Below are 13,753 nucleotides of genomic sequence, written 5' to 3'. Positions count from 1 at the left end.
TTGCAACTATAGATGTCATAATAAAGAGATTTTTAGGTCTGATCATTTTACACATGACCAAGTTTTGTCAAGTTCAGTCTTAAAACATCTTGTCAGTTAGATCGCATCAACCATCAAAAACAATCGCAAATGATATGAAAATGCCAAAACTTTCTAATAAAATTCACTAAAATTTTCTGTAAGAACATCTTTAAGAAGCATTTCATCAGCTTTTCTAGGTCTTGTGCATGACATAAGTTTATAAGCAATCGGAAAACATACACATCATAAGAGAAAAGCATACCAGCTCCGTCTATCATTGCATCATAGCAGTATATTGATTACTTGAAAGAGAAGGAGATGCTTTTCATGGTCAAAGCTCTTATAGATGTGTCAATTGGCCAGCTAATCCTGTTAGAAGTACTCCCTTCCTTCTCAATGTCTAACTATTATGGATTAAATATCTCAGCAGTCTGTTTCAATCTTTACACTGTCACAATGTGTCTTCCCATGTTCTCTTAAGCATCGACAGAAAATTTTCCTCACACATCCAAAAGAGCTACACTTAAAAAATATTGGTCATTGCTTGGGAAATGTGAAAAGCAATAATTATTGTTGAGGTCTAAAAATACACAATTAGCTCAGAGTTAACCTATGAATGCTGCACGATGTGTAAAGATCAATGCATTCATCATTCAATGGGTAAATGGGTCCGATAACAAAGTTTTTCATCAATTATCCATCATTGTCTGCTATTATACAGTAAGCGATTAGCAAGCTTAACCTGAAAATAATATTTTCAGGTTTAATATTATTAAACAGAGATGTAGATCTCAGGCTAGCTTTTTAAACAATGCTTCATCGAAGTACACATACACCTGTCAATGATTCGTTATTTCCATTGTCTATATCAAACTTGCAGTAAGGCAGGCGGAACAGGCAATTTTTTTTGTTTACAATGAGGTTGCAAAAAACTGGGTTTTAAAGTGCTAACTATCAGAAAACAGATGAAGTTGTATGCCAATTATTTTTTGCAGGATGTTAGATATTTTGTTGACATGGTGGTAACAATATAATTTTATTTTCATGTTTAATGACTGACAGATAAACATCTACACATGATTGTGAAAGTCACTTGGAGCCTATGATTGTAGATGTCAAACGAAATTGGCAAAACAATTGTGATAACAGATGTCGTTTACACAAACTACAAGAACCAATACAATTAGAAAATGAGATTTGTTAGTATACACATATATATTGCAAAAATTGCCATAATTCTACAGTTAAAGGAATGCACGAACTCTGAACGTCGTAGACATGCCCCCATATATGCAGCCAAGTAACACTCAAATGCTATACATAGCATATCCCTTTGCAGATGCTTTTATTGCGCAAATTTAAAAGATACCAAGATGAAAGTAATAACTACTTTTAGGTTATCATGAATGTGCTACGAATATTATATTTTGAGCATATATTCTCATGTTGCCAATTTATATTTGCTAAGTTATTTTTATTTTAGGAATTCAGGAAAAGAGGTAAACTGCCTTCCAAACCACTACCTACTAGGAATAAGAAAGTGTGGGACCACGGATGTCATTAAGTGGTTCCAATACCATTCCGCTAACACCACAGTTCTTGTGAAGGTAATTTTTGAGCTACCTATTAATAATATAGTCACTGTAGATTCATCTTACTACTTACCTGCTAACATCACAATCCTTTGAGAAACGCTTTTTTATTTAACCGCTAATATAAAAGTCTCCTTTGGTTTTTTATTTACCTAATCAAACCACAGTCCTATTAAGGCTATATTCCACAACAAACCAGCGCAATATTACTTTGTTTTCATGTATTAAAAAGCAATGTCAATAAAATCAAGAGTGATTTGATTAGACTTTATTCTTGTTTAAAAAATATGTCATCAATGCACAATAACATACAAGGTTTATTCATTTCCGTAATGAATTTCAAAATAATGAAATTCTGAGCTGAAAACCTAAGTAATGCAATTAAAAGCTAGTGAATATTTCAAATTTGGCTCTATATTACCTGTAAGTCACTGAAATATACATTTTAATCTGTTTTGTTTAACACAGCTGAAAGCAGCTTTGAACCAGAGGTGTACCAGAAATGCTTTTTTTGTGGTTTGCTCTTTGTGAAGGTTCTACGATTTAAACAAACAATTAACAAAGACCTGGTCAGTGCACTGATAGAAACTAAACTTTGGCTCATACTGCTAAAAGAAAGTCATCCAAAAAACTTGTGATGTGTTGGTTAACTTTGAATAAAAAGGGAAAACGGTATCATTTAGTAGTTGAAAAAATGTTGACCTACAAATACTTTTCAACAACACAATTTTTATTGAAGTGCTAGCTATTATCACTCAGCTCAATAATAGCACAGTATTACTAGGTTTCCATGCTTCAAATGGAATTGGAGTTTTTTACACTATGAATTATAGTAACTCTGAATGAACTCAACGCTATTTTGCTTTGAAAAAAATGTGCAAAGGCATTCGCAGTGAGGCTACTATTTGACGTCACAGAAACGCTCACTGGAAATGGACTCGAATTGATAATATGTGCACCCAGGTAAACTCAAGTGAAAGTAAAAAAATCAAGACATTTCAGTCCAATACCACAGATGTATAACCTAAATACTATTGCTAATGATAGGTTGCTCATACGATAATAATGAGATAATTACCTTTTCATTTATTTTATTACCTTATTCATTAAATAACTGGACTTATTGATTGTACTGGTTCCCATTGCGCTGTTGCCGACATTTTTATAGGTTTAGCTTTTTTAACAAAAGACAGTTTTTTTAATACAAGCTATGGTCTTTTATGTGACCTTAGAACTAATAACTGTAGAGCAAATAGTAAATTATGTTGCTGTTTTGTAATAAAAGAGGCCAGCAATAAAGAAAACAAAAAGAAAGTAATCATCAGAAGTCATGGTTGAATTGGCACAAAGATTTTAAAAAACTTGAATTTAAAACTGACTGTGACCTAAAACCGAGATTACTTTAAGAATTTTTGTTTTGAGGAGTACATCGATAGTCTGGGAAAAATTGACTAAGTGTAACTCCGAATCGTTAGAATGGTAAGGTGCGAATTCATGGGCAGAGGTCTACACCAAATCCATTCTAAGCCTAAAAATTCAGTGTATAAAGCGCAAGAGCCTTAATAATAACATGACATTCTCTTTTTGCTAAGGGATTACTGCATTCTTTAGCAGATTATACCTTCTAATAACAATATTTTCGGCATTCTAAGGTCTTACGAGATAAGAATTGCTTTTATCTCATAGTTACAAATCTCTTTCTTACAAGTATTGTTTACTCAAACGTAAAATTACTTGAAGGAAAAAACCATATGTTTGTTGCTACTGACAGCTTTAATAACTTCAATGGTAAATAATAATTGTGGGCTGTTCAGCTGTTGTAAAAATTGTAATGTTACTTTTGGATTTTAGGGTGATCGAATATGGACGCCCTGTCCGATGGATTACTTCAACAGAAAACACCATAAGCAGCCTAAAACTGGTGATCTAATGAATTATTCTCCCGGAGAACTGCTATTTTCTGTCGTTAAAAAACAAAACTCGACCCACATTGTCATCTCAACAACGGTTCAGCATATAGCATTTGTCAGTGACCCTTCAAGAAGTAAATACATCGTCACTTTAAGAAACCCTACGGATAGGTACAGTTTGTATATATTCATATTTCTTAGGTTAAAGATGAACTTTTTTAAAGTTTCAGGAGATTTTATCAGAAAGTATCAGTATCTTTTACCATTTGCGGTTGTTTTTGATGTTTGAGGTCATACGATGGCCAGGATGTTTATAGGTTAAAATTATTAATACTTGATTGTGATTAAAATGTTCAAATCAAGCAAAAGTTTGATTATGACGTCAATTAGTTGTGAAGAGACCAACATAATAGAAATGTGGAAAGATGCAACTTGATCGCAATAGCTGGTACAAACTCTAGCAACAATAGCAACTAGTGATGTTATTTTGCACATATTTTTTCCAAAGTATTTTAACTGCAATCAGGTTTTTTTAATTTTAATTTTGAAACATTTTGGCAATCAGATCACCGCAAACATAAAAAATAATTGCAATTGATAGAGAAATTTCGATACTTCCTGGTAAAATCCACTAAAATTTAGAATAAGCTCATTTTCAAACCAGAAATAAGTTGGTTGCTTTTCAATTAATACATACACACTCTAAATATTCCTAAGAGGTTCTAGAATTTAAGGAAGTTGTAAAACAGTCATTTTAAATCAGTATTGAGAGTTGATAAAAACCTTTAGTTACTAAGTATAAAACTAAAACTAAAGTCAGTTCTATGTAGGTGGCATAAACTAAGGTCAGTTCTATAATGTAGGTGGCATAAACTAAAGTCAGTTCTATGTAGGTGGCATAAACTCAGGTCAGTTCTATGTAGGTGGCATAAAAATTGTTTCATAATTTTAGCGTCACAAACCATAACTGTAGTTTTATCAAATCATCACAGTGTGATAAGAGAGTAGTTTGCATTCTTAGAAATGTGACAAAGTTTACCACTTAGGTTCAATCAAGGCAGCTAATTTTTAAAGGCTTTTAGTATCACAAATGCTTTGTGGCCATTCAGTGATAAGTCAGCATGAAGTGTCTCTTGTGAGAACCTGACTGTCAGTATATGAATAACCCCACATTACAGTCTACCCTCGTTTGTTTCAACTCATACAGACTGGGTCATGGTTGGACACTGAATATCTTTGTACGTTGAAAATTGACTACTGTACATGAATCACCACGTTGTGTGAATGACGATGTCATGAATCGTGACGATGTCTCGCGCATACGCTCGTAAACTACAGTATGGTGTACTAACCATATACAGTGTACAGGAATAAAATAGAGTTACACCTGCAGTAAAGTTAAGTATAATATTAATAACTGCAATAATAACAAATGTAAATTAGGTAAAACACTGCCTCAGGTGCATACATTGCTCACGTCATCTGTCAAGTGAGCCCCCTATAGGTCAAAATGGCCATTCTTCGGGCAGACATGGCCACAATGAACACTCCTAAAAACCTCAGGCAATTGGTCCAGGCAATCGAAAGTTTGGGAAAGCAAAGTCCAAAGAACCTGTAATTTAGTACTTATAGATTTGTTTGCCGTGAGATTACATAAATGATTAACTGAGTGTTTCATACTAATAATAGCTGCCTGCTGTCAAGTGACATATCTAATTCACGATAACTGTCTAGCCAAGTTGTGTGCTTTTTGCTTTATTGGAATTATAATACCCGCCGTTTATTGACCTGGTCAGCATGGTATAGGCAATGTAATGGACCCTAAGCAATTTATAAGAAAGTTCAGACATTTCTGATAGACAGGCAAATAAGAAGATAAAAAAATAGTTAGATAGGATATAAAGATGGATAGATAAGTATATGGATAGATAAGTAGATAGATAGACAAATAGATAGATACATATGTAGATGCAAAAGAACATAAATAGATATACATAGATAGACAGATAAATAGATAAATAGATACATAGACAGGCAGATATAAATTTTATCCGCTCTGTTAATGCAGTTTGAAGCAAATTGGACCATATGAGAGAAAAAAATTAAAAAATAGTAAAGGAAAAATATGTGTGTATATATACATATATATATATACATACATATATACATACATATATACATATATATATATAAAAAATTGTTTCCTCACCCCGAATACCCCGTATGGGTGGTAAATTCTGCTCTAACTCGGGTCTCCTACCAGAGACCTGAGAGTTTGAGCACTCGCCTCAAGATCTTAGCTGTTCCCAATAGCGCACTTTTCTGCAACTCACCTGAGTTGATTGTTGTTGGTATTTGAGCAAGCCGCATTTTATGCGCCGGTGTTATTGCGCCCAGTGCCCCAATGACTACTGGGATTACAGTTGTTCTTACATTCCAGCATTTTTCAATTTCTTCTCCAAGAGGGAGATATTTGTCTACCTTTTCTTTTTCTTTGCTGGCTATATTGTAGTCATTGGATACTGCTATATCTCTTATAGTAGCCCTTTTGTTCTTGTCCACCACCACTATATCTGGTTGGTTTGCTAGGACATGCTTGTCAGTTCGGATGTAGAAGTCCCAGAGGATCTTAGCGTGGTCATTTTCATTGACCTTACCAGGAGCTTCCCACCAGTTTTGTGGTTTATTAAGGCCATACTCACCACATAGACTTCTATACACAACACCTGCGACATGATTATGTCGCTCAGTGTATGCGTTCCCTGCTACCCGCTTGCATCCACTGATGATGTGTTGGATGGTCTCAGGTGCATCTTTGCACAGTCTGCATCTAAGATCGTCTCTAATGTGATAGATTTTCATTTGGAGTTGCCTTGTTGGGAGCACTTGCTCCTGGGCTGCCATGATTAGTGACTCTGTATTGGCCGTTAGGCTTCCTTTGTTCAGCCACATATATGTCTGGTGAAGATCGCTAACCTTAGATATTTGTTGGTGGTAAGCACCATGAAGAGGTTTCGTGTGCCAGTCAATTTACTCATCATCAGGGCATATATATATATATATATATATATATATATATATATATACGTATATATATATCGTATATGTATATATATAGATATGTATGTACGTATGTATGTATGTATGTACGTATGTATGTATGAATGTATGTATGTATGTATGTATGTATGTATGTATGTATGTATGTATGTATGTATGTATGTACGTATGGATGTATGTATGTATGTATGTACGTATGTATGTACGTACGTATGTATGTACATACGTACGTATGTATGTACGTATGTATGTACGTATGTATGTATGTATGTATGTACGTATGTATGTACGTATGTATGTACATATGTATGTATGTATGTATGTACGTACGTACGTATGTACGTATGTATGTACGTATGTATGTATGTATGTATGTACATACGCATGTATGTACGTATGTATGTACGTATGTATGTACATACGTATGTACGTACGTATGTATGTACGTATGTATGTATGTACGTATGTATGTATGTACGTATGTATGTACGTACGTATGTATGTACATACGTATGTATGTATGTACGTATGTATGTATGTACATATGTATGTATGTATGTATGTATGTATGTACGTATGTATGTATGTATGTACGTATGTACGTATGTACGTATGTACGTACGTATGTACGTACGTATGTACGTATGTATGTACGTACGTATGTATGTACGTATGTATGTATGTACGTACGTATGTATGTACGTATGTATGTATGTACGCACGTATGTATGTATGTACGTATGTATGTATGTACGTATGTACGTATGTACGTATGTATGTATGTATGTACGTATGTATGTATGTACGTATGTATGTATGTATATATGTACGTATGTATGTACGTATGTACGTACGTATGTATGTACGTATGTACGCACGTACGTACGTATGTATGTATGTACGTACGTACGTATGTATGTATGTATGTACGTACGTACGTATGTATGTATGTATGTACGTACGTATGTATGTATGTATGTACGTACGTACGTATGTATGTATGTACGTACGTATGTATGTATGTATGTACGTACGTATGTATGTATGTATGTACGTACGTACGTATGTATGTATGTACGTACGTATGTATGTATGTATGTACGTATGTATGTATGTACGTATGTATGTATGTACATACGTATGTATGTACGTATGTATGTATGTACGTATGTATGTATGTACGTATGTATGTATGTATGTACGTATGTATGTATGTATGTACGTATGTATGTATGTATGTACGTATGTATGTATGTATGTACGTACGTACGTATGTATGTATGTATGTACGTATGTATGTATGTATGTACGTATGTATGTATGTACGTATGTATGTATGTATGTACGTATGTATGTATGTACGTATGTATGTATGTATGCACGTATGTACGTATGTATGTACGTATGTACGTATGTATGTACGTATGTATGTATGTATGTATGTATGTATGTATGTATGTATGTATGTATGTATGTATGTACGTATGTATGTATGTATGTATGTATGTATGTATGTATGTATGTATGTATGTATGTACGTATGTATGTATGTATGTACGTATGTATGTATGTACGTATGTATGTATGTACGTATGTATGTATGTATGTATGTACGTATGTATGTATGTATGTACGTATGTACGTATGTATGTATGTATGTACGTATGTATGTATGTATGTATGTATGTATGTATGTATGTATGTACGTATGTATGTATGTATGTACGTATGTATGTATGTATGTACGTATGTATGTATGTATGTACATATGTATGTACGTACGTATGTATGTACGTATGTATGTATGTACGTATGTACGTATGTACGTATGTACGTATGTACGTATGTACGTATGTATGTATGTACGTATGTACGTATGTACGTATGTTTGTACGTACGTATGTACGTACGTACGTATGTACGTACGTACGTACGTACGTATGTACATACGTACGTATGTACGTACGTACGTATGTACGTACGTACGTATGTACGTACGTACGTATGTACGTACGTATGTACGTACGTACGTATGTACGTACGTACGTATGTACGTACGTACGTACGTACGTACGTACGTATGTACGTATGTACGTATGTACGTATGTACGTATGTACGTATGTACGTATGTACGTATGTACGTATGTACGTATGTACGTATATACGTATGTACGTATGTACGTATATACGTATATATGTATGTACGTATGTACGTATATATGTATATATGTATATATGTATATACGTATATATGTATATATGTATATATGTATATATGTATATATGTATATATGTATATATGTATATATGTATATATGTATATATGTATATATGTATATATGTATATATGTATATATGTATATATGTATATATGTGTATATGTATATGTATATGTATATATGTGTATATGTATATGTATATATGTATATGTATATATGTATATATATGTATATTTATATATATGTATATTTATATATATGTATATTTATATATATGTATATTTATATATATGTATATTTATATATATGTTTATATATATATTTATATATATGTATATTTATATATATATTTATATATATGTATGTATATATATGTATGTATATATATGTATGTATATATATGTATGTATATATATGTATGTATATATATGTATGTATATGTATATATATGTATGTATGTATATGTATATATATGTATGTATGTATATGTATATATATGTATGTATGTATATGTATATATATGTATGTATATATATGTATGTATATGTATATATATATGTATGTATATGTATATATATATATGTATGTATATGTATGTATATGTATATATATATATGTATGTATATGTATATATATATATGTATGTATATATTTCATATATATGTATGTATATATATATTTCATATATATGTATGTATATATATATTTCATATATATGTATATATATTACATCATGTAAGAGGGAATTTTTAGTATCTTGCAGAAACAAAAGAGTTTGTACTGTAAACTTTCAGCTTTGTACTTACACCTTTGTTAGTTTTTTACAGGCGTTTCATCTTTATTCTGTCAAATCATATTTAAAATGTCAGCTACTAAACAAAATTTGATATCTCGTTATTATTTTTGGTACCAGTATTGAGAGGTACCAGTATCGTTTATCAAAACTTTGAATACGAGCTTCTGCTGCAACTGTAGCTTGTTTTTATATACACTTTCATGTGTTCTTTGCTTATTTGTTCTCTTAATTTATTTTAAGTGCACAAAAACACTTTTTCTTTGATTTGAAGTTTAAAAGTTGATATGGTAAATGTTGTATATATAATAAACACAGATAAGTTTTCGGCTCAAATTTTTTTTTTTTTTCTATGCAACGCTGAGCATTCATCTAGCTTATATGTGTATATATCTTTATTATTGCTAAAAATGGCAGTTTCATAAAAAATAATAAACACTGTTCGAGTACTTAGCTGTTGGGAATTAACAAACAATTTATTAAAAATAGAAAGACATTGATATAATTATTTTGTCAGTTTAAATAGTTTTGACGTATCCCTAATTAAAGATGCAAAAGTTTAAAAAAACTAAAGGGCACAACTCCAAAGAGATCGTTCATATGTTGTTTAGCATCATGTAAATTGCATAAATATGAAATCAAGGTAAATAATTTTTTTAATACTTAGGCTTAAGGAAAATAGCATCTAATTTATATTCCCTATTTTATTCTAATCCTTTTGCTTTGTAGACTTATATCTTACATATTCCATGCCCACAACCACAAGTGGATTTATGAAAACGTGGAGTTTGACAAGTTTAATGGAGCATTTATTCATAGCGCAGTAGTCTCACTGCACAAGAAGCTCAAGGAATGCCTAAGAGACTACGAAGAACTTGCCTGTGTGTATAGATACAGCTCAGCAGATGGAAACCTTGATGTATGTTAATAGAGTTTTTGACCTTGGGTTTCTACCATACACAAGAATTCCTTTCCAGTAGTATGCTTGCCACAGATCTTAGAAAGGTTTTATAAAAAAAATTTTATAGTTGGTAGTTTTCATTCGGGCATAATCTATGAATGGGAAGTTATCAACCAACGTGGAGATTTTACTGGAGTGCTTGATAAGTTTTAATTTTTATTAAACTCTATGATTATATTAATTATTATCTTTGAATTACAATATCCTTTCTTTAATTACATAATATTGCATTAAATAACATTGTATTATATTACATTAATGCCCTGGAGGGTTCAGGGTGTCGCGAGAAATTGCTGGGTGTAATAACTAGGTGCACAATAAAGGTGTGCAGATAAAGTAAGGAGAATCAATATCTAAGCATTAATTCGCTCAGACGTTAGAATGTTGGTTCTGCTAGCTGAAAGTCATGAGTTTGAATCCCATGCGGTGCAATCTTTTTTAGCTCTAAACTTTCACTTCATACAGATGGACTTGCACCGTTCTTATTATAGTAAAAATTACATTAGAAGTTGTAACACTATATTACATTTTACGGCGCTATAATATGTTTTATATTCCATTATACAATGCTGCTTTAGATAAAAATATGTTATATTAAATGATGTTATAACATGTCAAATTGCTTTAAAGTGATGATATTCTGCTATATTATGCCCTTATACTACATCCTCTTGCAATCAGTGTATTTTACGTAATGTGTTATTCTGCATAATATTGTATTATTTTATACCATATCATACCATATCACAGTGTGATATAATATTATATTATACCATATCATACCATATCATACCATATCACAGTGTGATATAATATATATTATACTGGCAGTATGCCAGTATAATATATATTATACTGGCAGTATGCCAGTATAATATATATTATACTGGCAGTATGCCAGTATAATATAATTCGGTTCTCATGATTTCTTTTATGTTTAATCACATCGGCTTCAAGTGGTTTTTTTAAGAAGCTGGTTTTCAGCAACAAAGTAGTATTTTAAAACCAAATATTTTACTGATCTGGCAAAAGACATAGAGACATAGACATAGAGACACGAAGCAAATGTGTGTAAAAGTTTGCAATGAGTCGGCAAAAAACGTCTAAATGTTTACGCAAACTCACAGACACACAATGAAACAGTATGCTTTATTAAAGATAGATTACATTAAATTGTGCTATATCATATTAAACTTTATTAGATTGTGTGATGGTACTATGAGATCATATACTATGTGTGATGGTACTATGAGATCATATACTATGTAAGCACTTTTGATGCAAATCTGCAAGTTGTTTGCATCAAAGACTTTTTAGAATGAAAATACTCATATTTTTGTTTGTGGTCTAATACTTGTGATCTAATACTTGTGATCTAATACTTGTGATCTAATACTTGTGATCTAATACTTGTTATCTAATACTTGTGATCTAATACTTGTGATCTAATGTTTGTGATGTGAATAAAAATACGCTTGCTGTTGTTTAAGTATAACAACAAAATTAGTATTTTTGACGAAACTATCATTTTTGACAAAATTAGCATAAAAATTGTTTGACAGTTCTTTTCTTTGTTCGTAAATAAATCTTTTCTTAAATGTTTAGCTCGTCAGTTCCTTTAGAAAACTCAGCTCAACAATGGGTAATGTACAACCAGCTAAAATATTAGACCTTTTGTCTAGCTAAGTTATGCTGTACAGCTGATTAGAAAAGCATATTTCTTACAGGCAGTACTACAGCATGGACTTTATGTGATATACCTAGAGGAGTTGTTCAGGTTTTTACCCAGAGAATCTATATATATCAACCAATTAGAGGAGTACTCAGCTAATCAAGTTAGTTTAACCTTCAAGTCAATTGTTCTCAGCTTTGCCATTCTTTTTCAACATCTCAGCTAACAATCTTTGTTTTTTTTATAATAGTTTTTTTATATCTTAGAGTTGAAGATGATGTGTTAAATTTAGTAGGTCTCTTTCAACACTTCACTAGCCATAGATTCATCGCTAATGTTAAACGCTTCATAAAGCTATACTACGGTTCTAGATGTCTTGTAAACTGTATTTGCATTCATGTTTGTTTTATGAGCTAAATTAATTTTTCTGCACTTTATAGAGTTGTCCAAATACCCTCTTTTTTATAGAATTATACATTTAATACAATTTTTATAAAGTTGTGCTCACAACCAAATTTTTATCAAGCTACAACAAATATATAAAACACACAGGATCACACCTACATTATTAACGTTTGTTAAAGTAAGGCTCTTAATAGACTGTCAAAAACCTAGTTTTGCTGGAACTATTTTCACCATTTCTCCAACAGCTTAATTGAAATAGGCTTCATTTTTCTCACTTATTTTTTTTCTTTACATTTTAGTTGGTTGAGGCAGCAAAGATCATGAAGTTCTTTGGACACCAGTTTAACGAGACAGACAGTGATATAGTTTTAACATCAGAAAAGAAGATGAATTCTGGTCACAAAACAAATGTTCTTCCAGAAACGATAAAATTGTTGAATGATTTATATCGGCCATACAACATTCGTTTAGCTAGGTTATTGGGTGACAATAAATGGTTGTATGAATGATCTTAAAATCTAATACATTTATTCATTTATCACAAAGATGGGATACTAAATCAAATGTATGATTTTTACAGAAAACTTCTATAATCACTAAAAATTGACTTAAAATTTAGCTTTTACAAGTTATAATAATCATTCGCATATATTCCATAGTTAAACATTACATTTGATATCCTTTTACACACCTGCCACACAATTAGATCTATACACACTAAAAACTAGATGAAGTTAAACAGGAATTTTTAGTTATGTGCACCCACTAGTCAACAGGTTTACAACCAAGCAATCAAATAGTGAAAATAATGTATATATGCGGCATTTATGTGGTATTCAAACTTTCTTAGGCCGCCAAGATCATTGCGCGTATTATTATTAATAGCGCTGGCTAAGGAAAGCTCCAATAGAAGCAGAGTATAAAAAAGATTTTGAGCACATATCCTAAATATCCCAAACCGTGCTTACAAAAATGCCAAAACATCAGCAATTTATGGATTTATATAAATTTTGTTCCAAGCTTATTGTGACCGTAAGATAAGAGAATTTTCTGGACAGGTACCTGCCATTAGCAAATACAGCTCAATTTCTTAAGCTCCTGGTTGTAATTTTTGAGACA

The 13,753-nt window shown here is 31.7% G+C and overlaps 1 protein-coding gene across 1 annotated transcript; it reads left to right on the top strand.

The window, feature by feature from the left end:
• The first annotated feature begins 1,533 nt into the window (after positions 1-1,533).
• On the top strand, positions 1,534-13,143 carry LOC137402675 (carbohydrate sulfotransferase 15-like). The gene is made up of 5 exons (XM_068089179.1): positions 1,534-1,628; positions 3,465-3,694; positions 10,326-10,515; positions 12,285-12,392; positions 12,934-13,143. The coding sequence occupies exons 2-5, from the start codon at positions 3,492-3,494 to the stop codon at positions 13,141-13,143; spliced, it is 711 nt and encodes a 236-aa protein (XP_067945280.1). The 5' UTR covers positions 1,534-1,628; positions 3,465-3,491.
• Positions 13,144-13,753: the final 610 nt, after the last annotated feature.

The sequence above is a fragment of the Watersipora subatra genome, chromosome 8 (genome assembly GCF_963576615.1).
Source record: "Watersipora subatra chromosome 8, tzWatSuba1.1, whole genome shotgun sequence".
Taxonomy (NCBI): Eukaryota; Metazoa; Bryozoa; class Gymnolaemata; order Cheilostomatida; family Watersiporidae; genus Watersipora; species Watersipora subatra.
The sequence above is the reverse complement of the archived record's forward strand: the minus strand, read 5'-3'. Positions and strand labels throughout refer to the sequence as shown.